General features: G+C 41.7%; 1 protein-coding gene across 1 annotated transcript in view; it reads left to right on the top strand.

The window, feature by feature from the left end:
• The window catches only part of TBC1D8B (TBC1 domain family, member 8B (with GRAM domain)), a 156,083-nt gene that overhangs the window by 116,885 nt on the left and 24,945 nt on the right, over positions 1-14,253 (top strand). Inside the window, exons 12-14 of the mRNA XM_006871052.1 lie at positions 2,950-3,235; positions 4,316-4,445; positions 5,517-5,615. Coding sequence (XP_006871114.1) covers positions 2,950-3,235; positions 4,316-4,445; positions 5,517-5,615 — 515 coding nt within the window. The remainder of the gene's footprint in view (positions 1-2,949; positions 3,236-4,315; positions 4,446-5,516; positions 5,616-14,253) is intronic.

Raw genomic sequence — 14,253 nt, 5'->3', positions numbered from 1 at the left:
ATGTGGCATCAGGATTGGAGGAAGACTCATTAACAACCTGCGATATGCAGATGATACTACCTTGCTTGCTGAAAGTGAAGAGGACTTAAAACATTTACTAATGAAGATCAAAGAGCACAGCCTTCGGTATGGATTCCATCTCAATGTAAAAAAAAAAATCCTCACCACTGGACCAAGAAACAACATTCTTATCCACGGAGAAAAGTTTGAAGTTGTCAAGGACTTCATTCTTTTTGGATCAACTATCAACACTCACGGAAGCAGCAGTCAAGAAATCAAACGATGTATTGCATTGGGCAAATGTGCTGCACAAGACATTTTTAAAGTGTTGAGGAGCAAAGATGTCAGCTTGAGGACTAAGGTGCACCTGACCCAAATCATGTGGTATTTTCAATAACCTCATATGCATGCAAAAGCTGAACAGCTAATAAGGAAGACCGTAAAAGAATTGATGCTTTTGAGTTATGGTGTTGTAGGAGAATGTTGAAAGTGCCATGAAGTGCCAAAAGAACCAATAGATCCGTTTTGGGCGAAGTGCAGCCAGAGTGCTCCTTAGAGGCCAAGATGGCCAAATTTCCTCTCTCATACTTTGGACATATTGTCAGGAGGGAGCAGTCGCTGGAGAAGGATATCATGTTTGGTAAGGTGGAGAGTCAGAGAAAAAGAGGAAGACCCCCAATGAGATTTATTGGCCAAGTGACAGCATTGATGGACTGAAGCGTGGCAACAGTGGTGAGGTTGGCCCAGGATCGGGCAGTGTTTCGTTCTGCTGTGCATAAGGTCACTATGGGTCGGTACCGACTCAATGGCACGTAACAACAACAACATGCTTGTAAAGATTGTTTAATGTATTTTTTAAATACCATCCCTGATTTTTCTTCACAAAATTGAAGTTTTAAGCTTACTATTCCTGTATTAAGTTCTAGTGTATTGCTAAGGATAAGCATTGGACTGCAATCTGCAGCATCAGTGATTCAAACCCACTAGCCACTCTTCAAAACCCTATATACGGTCACTATGAATCGTAACTTATTTGATGGCACTTAACAACAACAGCATTCCTGTATTGCTAAAAAGGAAGCAGCCCTGTTGGCACTGTGGGCTAGGCGTTGGGCTGCTAACCATAAAGTCAGAGGTTCAAACCCACAAGCTGATCTGTGGGAAAAGGATAAGGTTATCTGCTCCCATAAATATTTATAGTCTCAAAAACCCTATACAGGGATTGTTATGAGTCAGAATTGACTTGATGACAGTGTATTTGGTTTTGGTATTGCTAAAACAATGATGATCTATCTGAAGTTTCTAGACCTCCTGGAAGATTTTTAGTAGTTTCTTTATGTACTTGATCAACTTAAAACTTCCCACATTTATATGAATGATATAAATAATTGCAAAATCAGAAAGAAGGATCAAGTTCTTGACTTGTTAACTGTGTAAAATTTTCTTCAGTCATCAAATGTTTATAGATCTATAATCCCCTACCTCAAAGCTCTCTTGATAAGCCGTCAATGTCTTGATTATGTCATTTATTGTATCCTTTCTTTTGTTACAGTTATTTGTGTATTTATTGTAAGTTGTACTAGATATTAAACTCTTTTAAGATGAGGCATGTCATTAATTGGTATACCTCCTGGAGCGCCTAGATCTCTATACAGATAAAGACTTATAGAGAGAGAGTTTCTGAAATGAATATGCATTGCATGTCTCAAGTGCTTGCTTCTTGATTCATGGCACTTGAACAGCAGCTATGCTGTTGCTCTTAGTACTGTCAAGTTGGTTCTGACTCATAGCAACCCTGTTTTGGGTTTCCAAAGAGCAGCTGGTGAGTTTGAATTGCTGACCTTGTGGTTAGCAGCCCAGTGCTTATTCTACAGTACTGCACCAGGACTCCAAAGCAGCTTTGATGATGATGTTGTTGTTAAGTGCCCTCAAGTCAGTTCTGACTCATAGCAATCTTGTATAATAGGGGTAAGGAACCTTTTTGCTGCCAAGGGCCATTTGGGTATTTATAGCATCATTTGCAGGCCGTACCAAATTATCAACTTAAAAATGAACCTGCTATATTTGGCCAAACATTTAATTAACTCATCTCTAAGGAGTCCTGGTGTGGCGCTGTGGGTTAATGTGCCAGACTGCAATGCGGTTTGAACTGCAAGGTCGGCGGTTCAAACTCACCAGCTGCTCCTTGGAAACCCTATACAGGGTCTCTATGTGTAGGAACCGATTCGACACCACTTCACAAAAACAACAACAAAGGTGATGGTGCTGTGGGCTAATGTATCAGACTGCAAAATCTTTTGAGCTGCAAGATCGGCGGCTCAAGCTCACCAGCCGCTCCTCAGAAACCCTATACAGGGTCATTATGGGTCGGAATCGACTCGACGGCACTTAACAACAACAACAACGTGATGGCTGGATCTGCAGTTGCCTTGGCAGGGCCAGACCAAATGATTTCAAGGGCCTTACACGGTCCACAGGTGGGGACGTTCCTCACCCCTGCTGTATAGGGTTTCCGAGGAGTGGCTGGTGGGTTTGAACCACTGACCTGGTGGTTAGCAATGCAGTACTATAAGCTGTATGAAATATAGAAAAGGCACTGAAGGAATTCACACTTTCAGAAAAAGACATAAGATATGTCTGTACAGTAATAAAAGTAGAAGAACCCTGGTGGCACAGTGGGTAAGTCATTGGGCTGCTAACCATAAGGTCTTTGGTTAGAACCCACCAGTGGGGGAAAGATGAGACAGTCTGCTTCAGTAAAGATTGACAACTTTGGAAACCCTCTGGGACAGTTTTACTCTGTCTTAGAGGGTCACTATGACTCTGAATCAACTCACCAGTAGTGTGTTTGGTTGGCTAGTTGGTTGGTTTTTAGAGAAGTAGGAAGTAAAGTAAATAATTTATTTTGAAAGGTGTTCATTTTTCAACTTCTTTTCGATAACTCTTCAGGTGCCTTGGTGGATCAGGCGGTCTTTGAAGAACTTATCAGGGATCACCTTCCTCAGCTGACAGAACACATGACTGATATGACATTCTTTTCCTCGGTTTCTCTCTCATGGTTTCTCACACTTTTTATTAGTGTGTTACCTATAGAGAGTGCAGTGAATGTGGTGGACTGCTTCTTCTATGATGGAATAAAAGCCATTTTACAATTAGGATTGGCAATACTTGACTATAATTTAGACAGATTGATGGCCTGTAAAGATGATGCTGAAGCTGTGACAGCCTTAAACAGGTACTGTAAGAACCATAGCATTTCAGTCTGGAGGGGAACAGAGATGATGTTCATCAACTCCCTTGTTTTACAGATGAGAACACTGAGCCCTAGAAATTTCAAACAGTTTGCCCAAGGTCACAAAGATAGTTGAATGGGAGAGCTAAATCTATAGTCTTTTCTTCTATGCTCAAGTAGAATATAACAAAGTATATCATTTTGAAGTAAATCACTGGATTATTGGCCTTTTATACTAATAGTGTTGATTTGGTGTGCTGGTGCAGTCATAGTCCCAGTTTTAGACATGGAGTGCCTCTGTATAAACTTAATTGTTGTTGTTAAATGCCATCAAGTTGGTTCTGATTCAGCAACCCTGTATAGGATTTCCAAGGAGCGGCTGCTGAGTTAGAACCGCTGATCTTGTGGTTCAAACCGACCTTGCAGTCCAGTGCATTAACCCATAGCACCACACCAGGACTCCATCAACTAAATATGAGGGGACAAAAGGGAGTTGATAGTGTGAAATGTTCACTTGGGGAAATTGTTGTGGTTTCAGTCAGTTAGATTGAACTTTATGTTCCTAGTAGTTTGTTTGTTTGTTGAGTTTAATTTTGTATTGGAGCACAGTATGTGTGTATGCATATGTTAAATGAATTCATATTTGAACTAATACAAAGTGACTGTTGTAATGGTGCATCTAATTTCATCATGTACAGAATAAAAGACAAACTTACATTCTTGTACTCAAAAGTCTCTGTATTAAAGCCTTTGTACTTTTCTGGACTTTTTGTGTTCTTACATGGCTCTGGTGCACTGTATTTCATTCTGACAGTGCTATGTGGCATTTGCTAAGTGCACGCTGAGCCTGGTTACTCTCCTCATGCTCACCTCTCTCCTGAAATGATTTCTGTTCCATTCCTATTACCTGTGTCCTCCTAATTCCCAACCATCCTCAAATACAACTTCTACATAAGACACCTACCCTTTGTCCTTTCAATTAAAATTAACCGCTAACTTACTAGAGGGGAAATTCGTTGCCATTTTCTAGGATTTAATAATTTTGTTCCCACTAATTATTGTATTAATATCACTTTTGGATAGGTTCTTTGACAATGTCACTAATAAGGATAGCCCACTGCCTTCAAGTGTTCAACAAGGTTCAAATATGAATGATGAAAAAAACAGTCATATTAGAGTGGATATTACAGATTTGATTAAAGAGTCAAATGAGGTGAGTTTTTTTGTGTGTTATAAATACCTAAATTCCATTCCAAACCTATTGTCATTGAGTCCGTTTTGACCTATAGCAACCCTGTAGGCCAGAGTAAAACTGTCCCGTAGGATTTGTGAGACTGTAAATCTTTATGGAAGCAGGCTGCCTTATCTTTATCCAGCAGAGCAGCTGGTGGATTTGAACCACCCACCTTCTGGTTGGCAGCTGAGTGCTTAACTATTGTGCCACCAGGGCCCTTAATAGATACGTTGTTGTTAAGTGCCGTCGAGTTGGTTCCAACCCTTAGCTACCATACATAGGGTTTATACCATATTTTAAATGGCTGCTATTGTAATTATATCTTGTTGCTGTTAAATGCCATGGAGTTAATTCTGAGTCATAAAGATCCTGTATAGGGTTTCCAAGGAGCGGCTGGTAAATTTGAATCACCAACCTTGTGATTAGCAGTCCTGTGCTTATCCTACAGCACCATACCAGGACTCCAGAAGAGGTATCATTTCTAATGATGTATTAAAAGTCAGATGATAATGGAGGACATCATTTAAAATGCAAGTTCACTTTAAAAATGAGTTCTGTGAGCTCTTCCTAGATGTTAAAACCTCCTCTGCCTCATTTGGCTTTTCATTAAATGATACTATATTGGCTAGAGTCCTGGTGGGGTGCTGGGAGTTAATGCTCTGGACTGAAAGGTCGGTTTGAACCACAAGGTCGGCTGTTCAGGCTCACCAGCCACTCCTCGGTAACCCTATACAGGGTCGCCATGGGTCAGAACCGACTCCGGCACTTAACAACATATCAAAAGGTGAGAATTATTCTCTCCTTAGAGACTAAAAATTTTACCAGTGTTCTTGTACTTAGTCCAGACACGTAGTAGATGGAATTCTCTCCAGTGAATATATAGAAAAGCTGAACCGTGGGAGGTGAAAATTTGCATAATCACTGAACAAGTCAAGAAAATAGCTAGAAATAGAACCAAAGCCTCTGAGAATTGAATCTGATGAAATTCAACTATAATAGCAGAAGTGGAGGTTTATTATGAATGAGGATCCACTGTGGTATTTCTTTCAGAAATATGGTAATATTCGCTCTGAAGATATATACAGCTTGCGCTGTCGGAATAGGTTGTATGTGATACAGACACTAGAGGAAACAACAAAGCAGAATGTGGTAAGTATCCTTCCAGTGGGAAAAACCAATTGTAGTAGCATGTTTTTCTTCAGTTTCCTTAAAAATTTATCAAATCTTATAAGGAAAATGCAAAAGACTAAGGTATTGAGCTAGATTCTTGCTAAGGTGTAGTTTAGTGTTAAGTTATTTGGGAGAGAATAAGTTCTTTTCTTCTGATTGCCTAATGCTGGTGACTCCAACATATTGTTATTTGACCATCAACTTCATTCTAGGTCAATATTGATTACCACGATGTAGATATTTAAACATAGCATATTTTTTATGTGTTTCATCAATAAAAAAGATCTGCTCTATGTATTAGTCAATACTACTAATAAACGTTTTTATTCTTGAATATCTAAGGGAAAGGGGAAAGGGCATAAAGCAGTGCTTTAAATACAGGAATGCATTGATAAGGCTTTCTGCCCCTGCCACACACACACCCATGTCCCCAAGATTTACAGTCTTGGAAGCTATGAGACAGGGTAGCTAAGAGTCGGAACCTACTTGATGGTGCTTAACAACAGCAGCAACATGCATTGATTAAGTCTTTTTGGGTAGCATCTAGCTGCATATACATCCTTTGGTTTATAATATCCCCTAATCGTTTTAAGGAGTCTTGGCATGGCACTGTAGAATAAGCACTGGACCACAGGGTGAGGGGTTCGAACTCACCTCGGAAACCCTATACTGAGTCAGAACTGCCTTGACAGCACGTAGCAACAACAAAAATGTTTTTAAAGACCCTGAACTCAGACTCTTATAGCATGAGACCATGGATGGGATGGAGGCAGGTGAGGCAGAAGATAAGGCTCTGAGCTTGGGCAGGCCAGGCCCGTGGGCAGAACAACAGCTGGGGTTGAGTATGCTCTGTTCCCTTGCCACCAGCTTCCCCTTGTTCCACTCAGCTGCCACTGCTGTCACTGTCCTTTCCCCCAGCAGCCCGAGCAGTAACAGTGATGACCAGGACAACTTGAAGCGGGCTTTCAAAAGCTTTTCATCTCGTATTCGTACATTCCAAATCACATAGCATCACAGAACATATTATGGGCATTAAGCGACACATACCTGTACAGTCCTTTTTAGTATTTGAATGGATGCATAAGATGGTGTTAATATTGGTTGCCCCTAGTGAATCTGTACTGTTTGAGCTTTTATTATGAGCATATATTATTTTTTATAACTTCAAAAATGTAATCATTTTTATTACCTGAGTGATTTCATAAGGTAAAATATTCTAAAAGCATAATACAGTCAATTTGTAGTATTATGCCACCTGACAGCTTAAAGGCTAAGTCCTCAGAGATATGAGGTTGAAGTCACTCTGTTGTTTCTTACTCGGTGTGTGAGTTTATGTCAAACTTAGCAATGTCTTCCCTAATTTAACATTACAAAAGTATTTGTTCATATTGGTTTATATCACAGGCATTGCTGTCTTTTTAACATTTATTTATTTAATGTACCTAAATATGTATTTCATACTTTTTACAGTATGGCATGGAACTCAAATGTTATTTTTTCCTTTTTCCAAATGAAATAGCCCATTGTTTAAAAACCATTTATTGACTATCCATCCTTACCATACTCTACTTTTACATACTCAATTCTTATATACATAAGAATTTAGTATAAGACAAGGTAGGTGAATTTCTTTCTGAACTCTGTTTTTGAAACTGCAGCAATACCATGCTATTTTAATTATTGTAACTGTATAGTACATTTTGAAATCTTGCAAGACTGTTTTTTTTTCTCCTTACAGCCTCTGTTTGGCCCCAGTTTACTCTTTTTTTTTAAGTTTTTATTGTGAGGTTTACATGGGAGAGGATCAGCTTTACACTCATCCTATCATATTTCATTTGATTGCAATGATTACAACCCCCTCTGTGCATCATCAAATAACCAAAGGGTACACCACACAGGCCCGCACCCCAGCCGCCAGCACACACAGCCTTTCTCCCTCCCTGAGTCCAGTGTCCCCAGCCGCTTCATCTGTCCACGTCATTGTCTCCGTCTCCATCCCTGGCGTCACTGCCTCTCTTGGTATGGTCCCGCTCTCCGGTCTTCTCACTTGATGGTCCCAGGGACCTCCGCGCCTGGGCTGCAAAATCTCCTCCTTTTGTCAAAAAACATTTACCACTATATTTCTTACCCTCACAGTCAGTCCTGATGACAGTTATTCACTATTGTACCACAAGAGTCTTATCCCCATTTCCTTTCACCAGCCCAGTCCCAACAGATTGAAAATCATTCAGTGGTGATTCTACCTTCCTCCACCCCATCTGGAACTAGGCTCCCTCTTGAAAGTTTGTAAGCCAGTCACTTCTTGCCTTTATAGGTCCTCCATTTTGGGTAGCCAATGTCTAAGTTGCCCATCCCTGTCAACCCTGTGTACTGAGGGGGTGGGGGGGGAGTTAGCCTCACTGTAAAGATTTGTTCCCTTTTTTGAGCTACTACATCCATTAGTGTAGGTAAAGTTCATCAGATTGTATCAGATTACTCTTTTTTTCCTCTTCTTTCTTCTCCTAGTTGAGCTCTGCTCATCCAGCTATTGAAGCCAGGTCAAGTAGGTACTATCTGCAAATATGGGTGTTCTTGTGTATGTCCCCTCACTTCATATCAGCTGGATGCTTCACTCTCCACTCTAGTCCTCTGTGGCCATGTCACTGCCTCTGGGCCCAGGAGTCCCCGGGTCTTGCCATACTGCTGGCCATCCAGGTTTCCACCTGGGTCCACAGAGGTCTATTGAATGTGGTCGGGCTTAGCTTGCAACTTCATTGCTGTTTTCACCCCCTCTTTCCCTTATCGGTGACCAGCCAGACCACATGCCTGCTCATGTATTCCCCTTGAGTCTGTCTTGGAAGAGGGTTTGTTCTGAGAGGTCCCAACCACTTGCCTTGATGGCTCCTGGGCAAGCAGCTTACTTGTTCTTGTAGTAATCAATCAAACTGCCATTATTTTTTCTGATTTTTCTTGCCAGTCTTTCTTTCAAGAAGTGTCTTTTCTTCTTCTAGCCACTCCAGGCTGATCTACTCGTCCTTTCCAGTGGGAATTTCCTACCTCAGTCGGTTCTGGATGGGGTTCTGGATTCCACTTATGGTCTTGTGCAGTGTAAAGGCTGCACAGGAAACCTCTTTCACTGGGCAACTTCTAGCCCCCTTTAATGTATTCCAGTCAGTTATAGGCTGAAGACGGACTTACAAGCTTTCTGTATTGATGTTTCCGGCTATTCCTTTCACCCCCCTTCAAATGTCTATTTTATAGTGGAAGGCAAGGGAAACCAAGGTTCAAAAGACAGCAAGCATCTTAACATTTATTCCCCTCTTTTACCCCTTCAAACCATGTATCCCAGAGCCCTGTTGTTCCAAGGTTGTGCATACATCATAATTTACCTCTGTCCCACTTAGCCCATGCGAACCTGCCTAACTGTTCTCCCATCAGCCTTGTTCTTACATTCCCCTCCCCCTTCTTGTGTATTGCCCCCCCCAAGCTATTTTGTGTCTATTCCCTACCCTGTGCTCTATCTTCCCCTCCCTCCCTCTCCTCCTCTCCTCCCATACATCCTGGTGATCATAAAAAATATATATAATATTCCCCACTTTTAGTGTGGTTCTTTTTCTTAATCTTTTGCAATAATGGTCCTATGCAGTATTTCTCTTTTGTGATGGACTAATTTCACTCAGCATAATGTCCTAAAGATTTATCCATGTTATGTGGTGGCTTTCAGCTTCCTTGTTGTTCTTCAAGGTAGCATAATATTCCCTTGTGTGTATATACCACAGTTTGTTTATCCATTCTTCAATTGATGGGCACTTAGGCTTTCTCCATCTTTTTGCTATTGTAAATAGTGCTTCTGTGAACATTGATGTGCATAGATCTACTCGTGTTATGGCTCGTATTTCTTGTGGGTAAATACCAAGTAGAGGAAATTGCTGGATCATAAGGTATTTCTATTTCCAACCTTCGGAGGAAGTGTCATATTGCTTTCCAGAGTGGTTGGACCATTTTGCAGTCCCACCAGCAATGCAGGAGTGCCCCAGTCTCTCCACATCCTTGCCAGCATTTATCGTCCTCTACTTTTTTGATCTTTGCTGTTATTGCTGGTATGAGATGACATCACATTGTTGTTTTGATTTGCATCTCTCTAATAGCTAGTGGTCATAAGGTATTTGACCTTGAGTATATCCCACCTGAATTTAAGGATCATCTGAAGAACATCTTTGGTACATTAAACACTGAAGACCAAAGACCAGAAGAGATGTGGGATGACATCAAGAACATTATACATGAAGAAAGCAAAAAGTCATTAAGAAGACAAGAAAGAAGGAAAAGGTCAAAATGGATGTCAGAAGAGACACTGAAACTTACTCTCCAGCATAGAGATGCTAAAGAAAATGGAAGAAATGAGGAGGTACAAGACATGAGCAGAAATTTTCAAAGATCAGCTCGAGAAGATAAAGCCAAATATTATAACAAAATGTGCAAAGATCTAGAACCAGAAAATGAAAAAGGAAGAACACGCTCAGCATTTCTCAAGCTGGGGGAACTGAAGAGAAAAATTCAAGCCTCTACTTTCATTATTGAAAGATGCTCTGGGCAAATTATTGAATGAACCAATGTTCATAGCAGCACTAATTACAATAGCAAAAAAAATGGAGACAACCAAAATGCCCATCAATTGTGGAATGGATAAACAAACTGTGGTACATACACACAGTGGAATACTACACTACCTTGAAGAAAAACAAGGAAGCTGCAAGCCATCACATAACATGGATGAACCTTGAGGACATTATGCTGAGTGAAATTAGTCACAAAAGGAGAAAATACTGTATACGACCATTATTGTAAAAGACTAAGAAAAAGAACCCATCCAAATTGGGGTTGGGGGGGAAGGAATCTAAATATATAAGTGCTGATCACTGGTATGTTTGGGATGGGGGTGGGAAGAAAGAGCACAGGGTAGGGAATAGACACAGGAGAGCCTGGGGTAGGGGGAGAAGTTGGCAATACACAAGAAGGGAGAGGGGAAAAAGAAGAACAAAGCGGATGGGAGAAAGGTTGGGCAGGTTCACATGGGCTAGATGGGATAGAGTTAAATGATGAGGTATACACAACCCTGGAATAACAAGGCTTCAGGATACAGGGATTGAGGCATGGCTTGAAAGGGGGAAAAGAGGGGAATATTGTTAGGATGCTTGGCTGTCTTTTGAATATTGGTCTCCCTTTCCTACCATTGTGAAATAGACACTTGGTGGGGGGTGGGAGGGACAGCCAGAAACATCACAATAGAAAACAGGTGGGCCTGTATCCAGCCTATAACTAACTGGAATACCTATGGGGGGGGGGGGGGGCCGCTGGAAACTGCCCAGACCCAAAATGGTGGGGAAACTATGATGACATGGACAGATGGAGTGGCTGGGGACTCAGGGAGGGAGGGGAGCTGTTTGCTGACAGCCAGGGAGCAGGTAGGCCTGTGGAGTGTATATTTTAGTTATTTGATGATGCACAGAGGGGATTTTAGTCATTGCAATGAAATGAAATACGATAGGATGAATGTGAAGCTGAAGTGGGACAGAGACAAAAAATGATGTATGCAAAACCTTGGAAAAACAGGGCTCTGGGAAACAGAGATTGAGACATGGTTTGAATCGGGAAAGGGGGGAGAAATAATGTTAAGATAATTGGCTGTCTGTTGAATATTGGTTCCCCTGGCATATCACTATAAAATAGACAGTGGAGGGGGAGAGAAAGAATAGCCAGAAATACCACCATAGAAAGCTTGTAAGTCCATCTTCTGCCTATAACTGATTGGAATACCTAAATTGGGGAAACAACACGCCCAGCAAAGGAGGCTTCCTGTGGAACCTCTGCATTACACAAGACCATACATAGGTGGAGTCCTGAACCGCATCCAGAATCTTCTGAGGGGAAATTTCCATTTGAAATGACAAGCAGACCAGCCTGGATTGGCCAGAAGAACAGAAGATACGTCCTGAAAGAAAGACTGACAGGAAAAATACAAAACAACATAGGCAGGCTGACTGATTACTACAAGAACAAACAAGTGGCTCTCCCAGGACACATCAAGGCAAACAGTCACATCCCCCTCAGGGCAAGCCCTCTTCTAAGACTGTAAGGCTCAAAGGGAGTGCATGCTCTGATTGGTGACCTCGTTCCTCACTGATAAGGGGAAATGAGGGAAAAACAGCAATGAAGCTGCGAGCTAAGCCCTACAATGCTCAATAGACTCTTGCGAACCCAGATGGAGACCTGGTTGGCTAGCAGGGTGCCCAGGCCAGGGGACTCTTGGACCCAGCGTCAGCTACATAGCCACAGAGGACTAGAGTGGAGAGTGAAGCGTCCAGCTGATAAGAAGAGAGGGCACATGCATAAGTACACCCACAGTTGCAGATAATACCCACTTGACCTGGCTTCAATGGCTGGATGATCAGAGCTCAAACAGAAGAAGAAAGAAGAGGGAAAAAAGAATAATCTGATGCAATTTGATAAACTTGACACACACACCTATGAAAGTGTGGCAGCGGTAGTGAGGTTGGCCCAGGATCGGACATTGTTTCGTTCTGCTGTGCATGGGGTCGCTATGAGTCGGTTCCGACTCCATGGCATCTGACAACAACAACATGGAAGCAGTAGCTCAAAAGAGGGAACAAATCTTCACAGCGAGGAGGATCATCCTCCCCTCCTCCGCACATGGAGAGGACAGGGATGGGCAACTTGGACATTGGTTACCCAGAATGTGGGAGCTACAGAGGCAAGAAGTGCTGGCTTACAAGCTTTCCAGAGGGAACCTTGATCCAGAGGGCATGGAGCAAGGTAGAATCTCCACTGAGTAGTATCCATTCTGCCTAGTCAGAGCTGATGAAAGGAGATGCAGATAGGTCTCTTGCGATACAATAGTGAATAATTGTTATCAGGACTGATTGTAAGGGCTGGAAAAGTAAAGGTAGATGTTTGTGGGCAAAGGGAGGGGAGTAATTAACTTTGCAGTCTAGGAGCGGAGGTCCCTGGGACCATCAAAGAAGAGCGGAGAATGGAGCCCTACCCAGAGAAGCAGTGATGCCAGGGATGGAGGCAGAGATGATGCCATGGGAAGACAGAGTGGCTGGAGACTTTGGACCCGGAGAGGAAGAGGGGCAGTATGCGGACGACCGGGGGGCAGGCTTGCGGGGTATTCCCTTTGGTTGATGGATGGTGCATGGAAGGGATTGTAACCATGGCAAGGAAACAATATACGATTGGATCAATGTGAACTATCACATAATTCACAAAAAAAGCATTTAAAAAAAAACAAACAAAAACTTATGAATAGCAAAGTATAAGGGATAGGCACCATTTATTTATCTGCATATCCCTTTCATTATCTACATGGCCCTATCCATTTACAACATAACCAATATATGTTAATAATTACTGCTCCTTATTAGACCAATAAAAAAGTGCCAATGCTTGCAAAAAAAAATTGAATGATGCAGAAAGCATCAAGAGAAGATTGAAGAAATACACAGTCACTGTACCAAAAGGAAATGGTTGCAAAGTATGAGTGTTCCGGAACACTTACTTGTGCTCATGAGGAATCTGTACCTGGATCAAGAGGCAGTTGTTCAAACAGAACATGGGAACATTGAATGGTTTAAAATTAAGAAAAGTGTACGACAGGGTTGTATTCTTTCACCATAATTATTCAAACTGTATGCTGAGCAAATGTCATGGTCAACTCTACTTTGAGGAGGCATCTCTTCTCCAGTCGCATTTTGAGTTCCTTCCAACCTGAGGGGCTCATTTTTCAGCACTGTATCTGACAGTGTTTGTTTTTTACTGAGTCTTTGGTGTTTTCTATGTATAGAATCATATCGTCTGCAAATAGAGAGTTTTATTTCCTCTTTGCCAATCTGGGTTCCTTTAATTTCCTTATATTGCCATATGTTGTTATTGTTAAGTGCCGTCGAGTCGGATCCCACCCATAGCGACCCTATGCAGGGTTTCCGAAGAGCGACTGGTGAGCTTGAAATGCCAACCTTGCAGTTCAAACGGCTTTGCAATCTGGCGCATTAACCCACAGAGCCACACCAGGACTCTTGCCATATAGCTCTGACTAATACTTCCAAAACAATATTGAAAAGGAGTGGTGACAAAGAGTGTCCTTGTCTAGCTCCCATTCGCAGAGGGAAGGCTTTCAGTTTCTCTCCATTGAGAGTGATGTGGGCTGTTGGTTTTGTATATATGCTCTTGGTTATGTTGAGGAATTTCCCTTCAATTCCTACTTTTTTGAGTGTTTCCTCAGGAATGGATGTTGGATTTTGTCAGATGTCTTTTCTGCATCAATTGCTATGATCATGTGGTTCTTTTCTTTTTTCCTATTTATGGTGGTGGCTTACATTGATTGTTTTTCTAATGTTGAACCATCCTTGCATCCCTTTTATGAAACCCACTTGGTCATGATGTATTTTTTTTTTTTTTTTTTGCTGTGGTGCTGGATTCTGTTGGCTAGAATTTTATTGAGAATTTTTGCATCTTTGTTCATGAGGGATATTGGTCTCTTGTTTTCTTTCTTAGTGATGTCCTTCCCTGGTTTTGGTATGAGGGTTATGCTTGCTTCATAGAATGTATTAGGAAGTTT

The sequence above is a fragment of the Chrysochloris asiatica genome, unplaced genomic scaffold, assembly GCF_000296735.1.
Source record: "Chrysochloris asiatica unplaced genomic scaffold, ChrAsi1.0 scaffold00159, whole genome shotgun sequence".
NCBI lineage: Eukaryota > Metazoa > Chordata > Mammalia > Afrosoricida > Chrysochloridae > Chrysochloris > Chrysochloris asiatica.
Note: the sequence above shows the minus strand (reverse complement) of the source record. Positions and strands in the feature narration are given on the sequence as shown.